The sequence below is a fragment of the Alosa sapidissima genome, chromosome 10 (assembly GCF_018492685.1).
Source record: "Alosa sapidissima isolate fAloSap1 chromosome 10, fAloSap1.pri, whole genome shotgun sequence".
Classification (NCBI taxonomy): Eukaryota; Metazoa; Chordata; class Actinopteri; order Clupeiformes; family Clupeidae; genus Alosa; species Alosa sapidissima.
Genome location: NC_055966.1, coordinates 7,508,017 through 7,519,943, shown reverse-complemented (window position 1 = coordinate 7,519,943; position 11,927 = coordinate 7,508,017). Strand labels below are relative to the sequence as shown.

Sequence of the window (11,927 nt, the reverse complement as noted above, 5' to 3'; positions counted from 1 at the left end):
AGCAACAGTGTGTTGCTCACTCTCTCTCTCTGTGTGTGTGTGTGTGTGTGTGTGTGTGTGTGTGTGTGTGTGTGTGTGTGTGTGTGTGTGTGTGTGTGTGTGTGTGTGTGTGTGATGTCTTGACAAACTGACAGGCTTTGTAGGTGGTGAGGGTGACGTCAGTGGGGTATCATTTAGTGCTGTCGTCGTTGGAGAGGTGACTGCTAGGCCACAATGGGACACTCAGTGTGTGTGTGTGTGTGTGTGTGTGTGTGTGTGTGTGTGTGTGTCGGGGCCAGTGACTTTGTTAGCAGAGGAGGACGTCGCCGCAAGAGAGGAAGTTATTGAAGTGACATCATCTCCAATGGGAGAGGGGTCATTTCATTTAGCCTCACGCTAAAGACAACAGCACAGAGGAAGAGAGGGAGACAGGGAGAGGAGGAGAGAGAGAGAGAGAAGGAGAGAGAGAAGGAGAAGAGAAAGAGGGAGGCAGAAGAGGTGACAACGACATATAGGTTTACTGCTGAGTGAGGGAGATGGCTTTGTTTGGACCAATGAGAAGAAAAAAGACGTGGACACAGAAAGGGAGGGAGAGAAACATCAGCGCCAGACAGAGAGCACTGGACAAAGACACAAACAATGGAGAGATAGAGAGAACACCACCAGAAGAAAAACACACAGACACTGAGAGAAAACATGTGAGGCAGAGCTGCAGAGAGACGCGGAGATGACGAGTGTGTGAGTGTGTGTGTGTGAGTGTGTGTGTGTGAGTGTGTGTGTGTGTGTGTGTGTAAGCGATCAGAACAAACAGGGAGCTGGCTGGAGGAGCAGAGTGTCAGTGGGGGGGGCAGTGATGACCTCAGATGTGGGAAGAGCCCCCGCCGGGCAAACAGGACAGAGATGAGCCAAGCAGAGGCTGCTACGGGAATCCGCCTGACCAAACACTGCCCTGGCAACCGTCTCCACCAACCCTGGCCTGCGTGAGCCCGTCAGTGGGCACAGAGCACACTGGCACAGGGGGGGGGTGGGGGGGGGGGGGGGTGACTGTCTCTCTCGCTCTCCCTCACTCTCAGCACGCTTTACCCATAAGTGGCACATGTGGATGTAGATGCGATGGCAAGGGCAGAGTCCACATGTCAGAACTGCAAACACAGCAGGACTCAAACCAACTCAAGCCCTCTCTGAAGGAAGAAAAGCCCCAATAATAACCCAGGAATGAAAAGAAAAAAATAAGCGAACGCCATTAAAGGCCGCAATTCATTTTCGAATGTTCTGGTGGAGGAGGCGGGGTGGGGTGGGGTGGGGTGGGGGAGCTGTGGAGCTGGAATTTATGATATGAAGTCATTTTTGCTTTTGAGTGCTTTAGAGTGGCCCCCGGCATCAAAGGAGGAGGAGGAGGAGGAGGAGGAGGAGGAGGAAGGGGGGTGATGAAGAGAGTGGAGGGTTTGGGGGGGGCTCGTATTAGCAAGCTGAACTCTGCTCTGGTAACAAAGGCAACCTGCTCTGTACTCGTGCTGAACCACAACAAAGGCAGGGAGAGGCGGGTCACGACCCGGGCCAGCGCCAGGGAGCAGCGCGGTTCACAGCGACTGTCAGCAGAACCACGCGGCCCGGCGCCAGCTGCGGTGGGACACAGTACAGAGACACGGACCCCAGAACACACTCTCTGAACCCGCACCCTCCAGCCCCACCCCACTATGTGTCAGAGACCAAGGGAGAGAGGGAGAGAGGGAGGGAGAGAGAGAGAGGGAGAGAGGGGGGAGAGAGAGAGGAGAGAGATAGAGTGAAAGAGAGAGCAAGACTAGAGAAGAATGAAGCTAGATAGTGAGAGATGGTGAGAGACCTTGGATGAGATGGAGGCAAGGAGAGAGGGAAAGAGAGGAAGAGAGGGTGAGAGGAAAGGAGAGAGCAGTGGGTGAGTGACAGAATGAGAGAGGAACAGAATGAGAGAGGAAGAGAGAGGAGGCCTTGAGAAGACAGCCCTGCGTCTGTCTCCTGCTGTTTGTGTGCGTAGTTCGGCACGCTGTGCAGGAATGGGACTAATAACCAAATCCTAATATTTTCCTGACGTGTCAAGGCTTTGCTTTTGTTCGCTGATGCCACAGTTGGACAGGGAATACAAAACATCCGATGACAGTAATAATTCGAGCATGTCCACATTCCCTAGGCCTTTGGTCAGTCGCCCCCCCCCCCCCTTCCTCTCTCTCTTTCTCTCTCTTTCCTCTCTGTCATTTTCTATTCGTCTTTCTCTCCCTCAATATGGCCTCCGTTCTGAGAACACGTCAGACGCTCAGGATCCAAACCGCTTGTCTTTCTGTCAGGGCATGGGGAGAGACTGCATGAAGGAATGAGAGAGAGAGAGAGGGAGGCGAATAAAACGAGGGAGAGGGGGATGAGAATGAGAAGAAAGCGTGGAAGAAAAAGAGAACGAGAAAGCAATGGAAGAGAAAGTACGAAGCTAAGGAAAAGAAAAAGAAATTAAAGAACGAGTGGAGAGAGGGATAGAGGGGAGAGATGGAGAAAGACGAGAGGAGAAGAAGGGAAAGGAGAGGAAATAATGGAAAGAGAAGAAAGACTGAGCGAGCGAGCACAACAACCCCAAAAAAGAGGGCCCCGTTGTTTGTTCATGTGTTGTGCGGTTTGGCAGGAGCGGCGGTGGCGAAACAAAGGCAGGATGATAAAACCTGCAGCCGTAAAAGTGAGGGGAAGAGATGGCAGCGCACACAGCCCTGAGCCCTGGGCCCTGAGACTGAGCCCTGAGTCAGAGCAGAGCAGAGCAGAGCTCTCTGTGGGAGCACCAGCACACCAGGCCAGATCAGCCCCCCCACACATACGCACACACACACATACGCACACACACACACACACACATACGCATACGCACACACACGCACATACGCACACACACACACACACGCATGAGCACACACACGCACGCATGAGCACCCACACACACGCACACACACACACACGCACACACACACACACACACACACACATGCGCAAACACACGCGCACACATGCACACACACACAGAGGAGCAAAGGAGAGAGGCAGAGAGGAGAGGAGAAGAGCAGAGAATGAGATGAGAAAAAAGAAGACAGGAGGAAGAGAAGAGCAGGCAGACACAGAGGAAAGAAGAGAGGAGAGAGAGGGAACGAGAGGAAATGAACACCAGGGGACACCCAGCTGTCCAGGGCAGAAAGGGACAGGAGACAATTAACACTCCTGCACTAAACCATCGGCTCACTTTGTCACTTCGGAGGAGAGATGAGAAGGACATGGAGAAAGGGAGAGGAGAGAAGAGCCAGGGCAGACTCAGCAGCATGGACACAGGAGAGGAGAGGAGGACATGAGACGGAAGAGGAGAGAAGGACGGTAGGGAAGAGGGGTAAAAAGGAGAGGAAAGAGGAGAGAAAAGAGAAGAGAGAAAGGGAGAGAAGAGAGGAAGGGAAGAGGGGGAAAGAGAAGAGAAGAGGAAAGAGCAGGAGAGCAGGAGAGCAGCATGGACCCCCTCCCCACCCCCCCACCCGCTGCAAAGCACTTGGCCCTGTGGGCGGCCTTGGTTGATTACAAACATTGTTGCCGCACAGAACAAGCAGCAAAATTAAAACAAAATTGGGAAAAGAAGAAAGATGGGTCTGCTCAATGTCAGAGGAGAACCCCCCCCTCCCGCCCCATGCCGTGGCGGAGCAGTGCTGCAGAGCCAGGGGAGGCAGGATCTCTCATGATCCTCTCTGGAAGTCTGGAGACATGATCGGTACCCTCGCTCCTTCCCCTCTACCCATCCTGTTCCTGATGGCAAATGGCCCCTGTGGTTTTAATTGTGGTGAGTCAGGAAGGATCATAAAGTTAGTCTCTGCAGACCAAACTACAAGCCACAAAACAAATCTCATGTACCCCGATGCAGTTTTTACGTTCCCTGCATCAGTTGATTCGAATTACACAGCATGTCTGATGTGTGTTGTGCATGGCGGACCTCTGAACAAAGCCCGTTTACTATCCCCGTGCCTTTGTGAACTGGCTCGCAGGAGTTGTAGCATGCATTACAAGCCTGTGTTAAAATGTCGTCTCGGGCAAAAATTAGCCAAAACATTGCGAGCTTTCGCGAAAACACAAAAATAGGGACCGAAAATTAGTTTGGTCTGCTCGAGGTATTTCAATATGATATAGAGATAATCAAACCATTTCTCCCGATTTTGTGGGTCCCCATAAACACTTGGCGCAGAAATGACCATCTTCATTGCAGAGGGGCAGTGCCTGAATTTTTACATGCAATCTGGCCGATCCCAGACTCTATACGGCATAGATATCACATTATAAAGAAGCAGAAGTAATAAAATCAAATATGAAAAGCTTCAGATACAGTATCGCAAGAGCAAATCCAGATGGCGGGCGTTGGAGGGATTTTTTCTGGCAGCGTCGACGGCCCATTTATATACACGATTCCATGCCCACCGTCCAAACGAAACCCTAGTCTGCTGCCATTGCACACATTTTTGGGAGACAATGAAGCTATCTCATCCATGCCGCCGAGACCCAGATGGATCCAGAGGTGCAAGGGAGAAAAAGGGGTGGAGGTGGGGGTGGGGGTGGTGGGGGACAGATTTAATTGCACAGACTCAGGCCCGGGTGTTAAGGACGGTCTCATTTTCCAGCGAGAGAGACAGAGCAGCCGCGGGGAAGGAGACAAAGGGTGAGAGAGAGAGAGAGAGAGAGAAAGAGAGAGTGAGAGAGAGCGAGAGAGAGAGAGAAAACAACTGGCTCCTATTAGCAAAGCCCATTCATATTTAGGTTTCAAATTTGTGTCTGAGTAATTTTCTAATCTAATATCCAGTGTGCAGTGTTTACACATGCCGGCGGTCCCACAGAGAGGTGGGCTCTGGCAGAGATGTTGACACTCAAGGGTTTGGAAGACACAAGAAGGGGAGGATGTCAGCAGAGAGGGGTCCTGGCATTAGCCCTCCCCACGCATGGCGCACCAGAGCCCACTGAAAAACAGCAGACAAGCAACTGGGGACGGGGCTTCAAAGGGCCGACCGCGCATAGCATTACGACGCAGGCAGGAGGGACCTTCAGGTTCGGGTTACCAAGTCCAAATGACTTATTAACTTGTCGGCAAAAGTGTTGTGAAACTGGGGAAACAACAGGGTTTGGGGGGGGGGGGGGTGGTGATGGAGGATATGGCGCTGACTTTTGACAAACAACATAAAGGAGTCTTGACAATGCTTGGGTTTTGTGTTTTTGGTGACTCCCCACCAAAACGGCAGATGTCTGTGACTTCAAACGGGAACGCGCTCTCCACATTAGGTCATGGAATGCCTGTTCCCCGCACCCGCGCGGCAGTTCCGCAGCTCTGCTTTAGTTACGAGGACTGAGAAACAGCAACGCAAGATGGTGTTGGGATGTGGGGCCGTGTGTGTGTGTGTGTGTGGGGGGGGTGTTAAAGTTGAACTGAAGGTTAGAACCGGAGCAAGGATGGGTCTCGAGAGTGCCCTGTGTTCTCGCGCCGAGAAACTGTTATGATTCGGCCGCTTGGACCCCCGGGAGGGAGATACGGTGGAGATGAGAGCGAAGCGCTCTTTTGGCAAACGCCTTGTTTAGAGGAACAGAATTAGAAGAAGAGGAGAAGAAGAAACAATCCTCCTCTAATTCAGGCCTGGACGTGTGCCCAACACTGATGGATGACAGGGGGAGTTTAAAGTGATAAAGTGCTGGCTGGAGAGGTGCTAAAATTACTGTTCCTGAAATGAGGACCAGCAATCAGTTAACACTGACAGGCACGATAAGATGGATAACCCTGTAACAAGTCTCCATAATAGCCCCTCCTTGGTGTGCTTAATAACACACCGATGGGCCTCCTGGTTTACACGAGCCCAATAGGATCTCTGGAGTTGATTCAGGCCTTCACGTGGACAGAGCAACACACATCTCACCTTGATTGGTACAGTAGGTCAGTCTCCTGAGGGGGGCAGAGTAACCTTGTTCTGCACTCCCGCTGCAGAAGAGTGGAGAACAGGGCCGTGGCCACGGGGTCAGTCATGGTGATACCGTAACAGCCAGAGGGGAAGAGGAAGTCACATCTCAGTCATCATTTTTAAGTGGGCAGATGGCTGGGAGAGTGGGAGAGGCCGGCGGGAGGGTAACCCAAGCCTGGCGAGGTGGAGAAACGCACACCCGGCTACATTCATTCACCTGTTATTGTAAAAGCGCGAGCTCTGCTTACACAGGTGGAAGGTGTTTTTTTTTGTGCTGCGCTGCTCCGGCTTGCCTTTCGCTGCATGAGCAAGGGCTCGGGCAATCAAACCAAACACGCCGCTGCTGAGTGGCTTTGGCCCGACAGAGTTTTTGTGTTTGACTGCTCCCCCGAGCCGGTGCTCGACCCGGGAGGAGAGAGGAAGGTGGGGGGGGGGGGGTGGGCAACACCCCGCCACACGCCTCCCCCTCCTCACCTGAGCCCCGTAACCAGAGCCGAGGGGTCACGGCGGGGTCCGCGCGCCTCTCCTCAAAGGCTGCGTTTGTTTCCCCTCTAACACGATTTCAGGCTCGCCGATTTTATCTGGAGTTTCACGCCAATTTTGACAAACCGATACGAGCAGGCGATTCAGCTGCTACTGATCTCAAACAGATCGGGTTACCGGGGTGAACTGGAGAATGCGCCACTCCAGTGCCCTGAGAGGGGGTCCGGGGGCCGAGCGATCTGCCGCTGGGGGTCGGGGGTAAGGTGAACTGTTTTGACTGCCTGTCAATTAACAGTTGATTTTCGTACGAGGGGTCACTGAGCACCTTTTCAGGAGAGGTGGAGGGGGGGGGGGGGTTAGGAGACGAAACGGGAATGTTTCAAAAGATACAGTTTCAAAACAGAGAAGGGGGCAGGGCAACTCGGACATGGCCCTCGAAAATGTGAAGATATTGCAAAGACAAACTGAAGCAATTGACTTACTCACCATAGGAGTGTTGAGGAATTGCAGGAGATCAAGTGGCGAGATGGCGAGGGCATATTTATTATTGCACTGTACAGTGGAAGGGTGTTGGGGGGTGTCGGAAAAAACACACAGGACTCGTGCAGCAACTATCGGGGGCCTGTAAGCGATAGGTCTCTCGGAGAGGGTTAACAGGCACCTCAGCGTCAGCTCCGACCTCCTCATTCCTACCTGCGCCCTTGATAAGCGCTGCCAACTCCTCCAGGTGCCTCTCTAGAATGTTCTCTGAGGCCTGGTTATCTAACAAGCCACAAACGTCTCAGACAGATGTTGAGCTGAAGTTCAAATACAGAGTTAAAAATCTAGCTGAAGTGCAGGCTCAAGATTCTTTAGAACAAATCTTGTAAGTTGTGTAGTAGTCGAGGCGAGCGAGAGGCGAAGAATTTACTCGCTTGGCGCTCTTGCGCTCTCCTCCTCCCCAACTCTGCCCTCCCCCTCTCCCGTGCTTGCGTGACCTTTGACCCCCGAGGGCAGGGGCTGGGGTAGGCAGCTGACCCCAGAATCCATTACAGGTTGATGGGGCTTAAAGAGCTTGAGCTCTCAATCTACACAAACACGGCACACACGGTTAGAATTCGGGGAATGCAACGGGGATGGAAGTAATATGGTTTGCTTTCAGCTGCGGAATGCCACGAGTCGTGACAACACACATATGAGTCCAGAGCCTGGCTGCAAGTTCTATGGAAAGTTTTTTTTTGTCTATGGTAAGGGACATATTAATCCTGGGCACTGAGCTTTGCGGCAAAGGGGGGTGGGGGGTGGGGGTTCTGAGTGGGGGACAAGACTTGGCCAATCTGCATGCGTCACACCAGCTAACACACAAACACAGATTAACTCCTTCGCTCAGACATGAAACTGATGATAAACCACAGACAAGCCAAAAGAAGGGAAAATAGTCGACTGCAAACAAATGCTCTTGCTAATAACAACAACTCCCTGAAGGGAAACACACAGAAAGAATGGACTGATGAATCACACAGACACAGACACACACAGACACACACACACTGCAGTTTCAGAGTAATGGGAGGGGAAATTTGTTCTCACTTGAGCAGCACCTCTGCCGCCCTGTGGCGCTGGGGATTGCGTGAGATTGCGGCGCTCTCCACTCCAGGGCCATATGTGGAGGACTACTAGGAGGTAAGACCATAATCTCCACACTGTCATGTTACATCTGCCTTCATCTGACTGAAGGCCACTGCTGACAGGCCGCCAGGCCTGGGAAGAGCACGCTGTATGTGTGTGAGTGTGTTTGTGTGTGTGTGTGTTTCTGTGTGTGTGCCCGGGGAACGGCAGAGGCCTTTCTACAGCGCTGGGTGAGGCAATGACTGCACCATTGCTAGTGCCGTGAGAGATCTTCTTCAGATGGTTGTTCCTGATGGCAGCCCAGGTTCATTGGGTGTATGTATGTGTATATGTGTGTGTGTGTGTGTGGTGTGTGTGTGTGGTGTGTGTGTGTAGTGCACGACTGCTTTGTGCCGTGAGAGAACTGATTCAAGCGCTCCTAACGATGGGAGGCCAGACTCCACAGTGTGCCTGTGTGGGGCTACAAAGCACTAATGCCTCATTGCCTTTGATGCCCTGGTAAAGTGCAGAGAACAAAATGTGCTGCTCTAAACTATGAGACTGTTTTTCTAGGGATGTCATACATATGGGTATTTCCCAGCGCTCTCTCTCTCTCTCTCTCTCTCATCACAGTCCCTCACTCACTCGTTCCATTCCCCCTTCTCTCTCCTCTGCTGCCCGGGCCTCAGGTTGGCCATAGCTGAGATGTTTGGGGAAAGCGTGTCACTGCGGCAGCGTGTTGGCTGCCTGTGAGTTCTCCCGGCCAAGCTCCACTTCCCACTACACACAACCACAGGCACAGTGCGGACGGCTTCTGCCATAAGACAGTTTGGCACTTTCATTAGACTCTGCCACTGGGCATAGAGTTTTGCATTTCGATTAGACTGCCACTGGGCATGGAGTTTTGCATTTCGATTAGACTGCCACTGGGCATAGAGTTTTTGCATTTCGATTAGACTCTGCCATTGGGAATAGGTTTTGGCATTTCGGCCAACCTCTGCCGCAGAGTTTGGCAGTGCAGATGGCCTCTGCCATGCGGCATAGAATGTGGCGACATGGACGGCCCCTGCCATCAGGCACAGATGGTGCATTTGGGATGGGCCTGTGCTCTAAGGCCCAGGCATGAGGCAGCGCATTTGGGATGGCCTGTGCTCTAAGGCCCAGGCATGAGGCAGCGCATTTTTGCAAGTAGAAAGCAGAACAGGCTGGGGCTTATTAGCGTTCAAGCACTCCACTCCACTGAGACAAACTAAGGGTGGCAATCTACTCTTAAACAATCAGGCATCAAAACCAAACCCACATCACACACACACATGCGCGCCGGCGCGCACACGCACACACACACACGCACACGCACACGCACACGCACACGCACACGCACACACGCACACAAAAGCATACACACCACTGAAAACTGTGTTGTCAGCTGTTCACAAAACAGTCACAAAGAAGTCCCCACTGGCAGTAAATGAAAAGACTGGGGACTTCAAACGGGGAGAAAGTTCCAGCAGGAATGTGGGGTCCATGTGTAAGTCCCAGGCCGGCGGAGAGGCAAGACAGCTGGGGGGGGGGGGTGAGGGACGAGCGCGGGTACAACACTGATGACAGAACCCAGGATGGAGTCACCCAAATGGAGTTATTCATAGAACACCAGGCTTTCCCCCCCGCACTCTGGGAACAGACCTCTTTAACCATGAAACGCGGAGCATGGAATGCCTATTGTTGCAGGGTCCTAGTAAAATGATACAGTAAGGTATTAGTTATCCCAGGGCTGTGTGTGTGTTGTGTGTGTGTGTGTGTGTGTGTGTGTGTGTGTGTGTGTGTGTGTGTGTGTGTGTGTGTGTGTGTGTGTTTTCTCTGCTGGATGTTAAGTGTATACGGGTCGGGGACAGGACCGGGGGGGGAGGAATTCGGAATCCGAACGAGACGCAGTGAGGGGACCCTGACAGGTCGTCAGTGACGCGCGCGGTGAGCCGCAGGAGCCGGTGCGGTGCTGTCAGAGCGCCGGCTTTGAAGTCGGGGAGACGCGGTCCAGTCCTGGTGCACCGGGGGCCCTGTGCGCCGATTGACCAGGATCGCTGAGATTAATCATTAGCGTGTGGGGGGGACTCATCAACGGGAATCAGAACCGGACACTTGGCAGGATGTCCACTTGCAGAGTTGCAGCAGGTCTGTTTCAGTGTGAGAGACCTAGATATGCCTCTGGTCACACCACAGAGAGAGAGAGAGAGAGACGGTGTGTGTGTGTGTGGGTGTGTGTGTGTGTATGATAGAGAGAGACAGACAGACAGACTCTTTAAATTCAATGACTCAAGCCCTGCACGCTTTGGGGCCGACCAGTTGTTCCACTGAAACGTCCATCTGAGCGCGCTCTGTCTGCAGGCAGCTGGATAAACTGGACAGCCTGACAGGTCCTTATTGTGCAGATTGAGATTGGCTGCTTAAGAGCCCGGGGTCCAGGATGATCTGCCCACACACACACACAAACACACATGCACACACTGCCCGTGGTGTGGGAGAGCTGCTAGGGATGAGCTGCCCACACACACACTCTGCTGGCAGTGTGGGAGAGCTCTTAGGGATGATTTGCCCACACACACACACACACACACACACACACACACACACACACACACACACACTGCCCGTGGTGTGGGATAGCTGGCAGCGATGCCAAGAAGTGGCAGTGGAATGACTGGCATGTCTGCAGGGCTCACGGGCCTCAGGGAAAGATGATGACAGCTGGGCTGGTGGTCCTCCAGCAGATGTCCCAGCATGCCCTTGGGCTTTGTGTGGATGTGTGTGGCACAAATTTTGTGGACTAACTCAGTTGCTGAGATTCACATGCAGACAGACAGACAGACACACTCACTCACTCACACACACACACACACACACACACACACGTATAGCCACATGGGTCTGAAGGTCTCAAGAAAGCTGCAGTGGAGAAACAGGTTGACAGAGAAAAAAAATGAGGGAGAAAGAAAGACGGAAATAAAGAAAATAAAAAATGTGAATGACAAAAGAAGACAAAGAGAGAGAGAAAGATCACATCAATGCCAGCACTCGTCCGTTCAAAACAAACTCATTAGAGAGCAATAAAAGCCAGCTGTCAGCGGAGGCTGCTTCACAGCACAGCATAGCACAACACAACACAACACAACACAACGCAACACAACGCAACACAACACAACACAACACAACACAACACAACACAACACAACACAACACAACACAACACAACACAACACAAGGCAAGGCAAGGCAAGGCAACGCAACACAACACAACACAACACAACACAACACAACACAACACAACACAACACAACACAACTTCCACTGCCTAACAACACACACAGCGTTGCTGACTTTGGCTCAACACTGTTAGCTGGCCTCAGAAGCTCATCACCTCCATAACCATCAGACAGCATAGATCTGCTGGAGGATGGCTGCATTCAGTAATCCTCTCCAGTCAAGTTGTGGGGATTAACTGCCCCAAGTTTGCTTGACTATGCATGTAGAACTGTGAGGAATTGGGCAACTCCATAATGCATGGGATAATATAGTGATATGGAAAACGCACAGCTCCCCCACTATATCCCCACTATACACCGACTGATATATACTGACATCTAGAACATACAGCTATATTAACTCATTTAGAGTCTCGGAACACAAGTCTGAGGTGAAGTGGATCACGGAGCTCTGACAAAACAGCTGAGCTGAGGTAAGTGGAGTGTGCAGTTCACCCCACGGCCACTAGAGGGCCCTGCAGTCTGAACGATGCAGCGAGACGCCGGTGAGATGAGGTGGAGGCAGGGATGATACTGCATTCCCACCATGCGCACACACACATACGCAAACACACACACACACGCAAACGCAAACGCACACACA

The 11,927-nt window shown here is 52.3% G+C and overlaps 1 protein-coding gene across 1 annotated transcript in view; it reads right to left on the bottom strand.

Annotated features, from left to right (window-relative positions):
- Nucleotides 1–11,927, bottom strand: part of LOC121720892 (vacuolar protein sorting-associated protein 13B-like) — a 304,282-nt gene that overhangs the window by 54,299 nt on the left and 238,056 nt on the right. The window contains exons 33-36 of the mRNA XM_042107363.1: nucleotides 9,907–10,105; nucleotides 7,134–7,202; nucleotides 1,478–1,599; nucleotides 918–955 (exon numbers count right to left, since the gene is read on the bottom strand). Coding sequence (XP_041963297.1) covers nucleotides 918–955; nucleotides 1,478–1,599; nucleotides 7,134–7,202; nucleotides 9,907–10,105 — 428 coding nt within the window. The remainder of the gene's footprint in view (nucleotides 1–917; nucleotides 956–1,477; nucleotides 1,600–7,133; nucleotides 7,203–9,906; nucleotides 10,106–11,927) is intronic.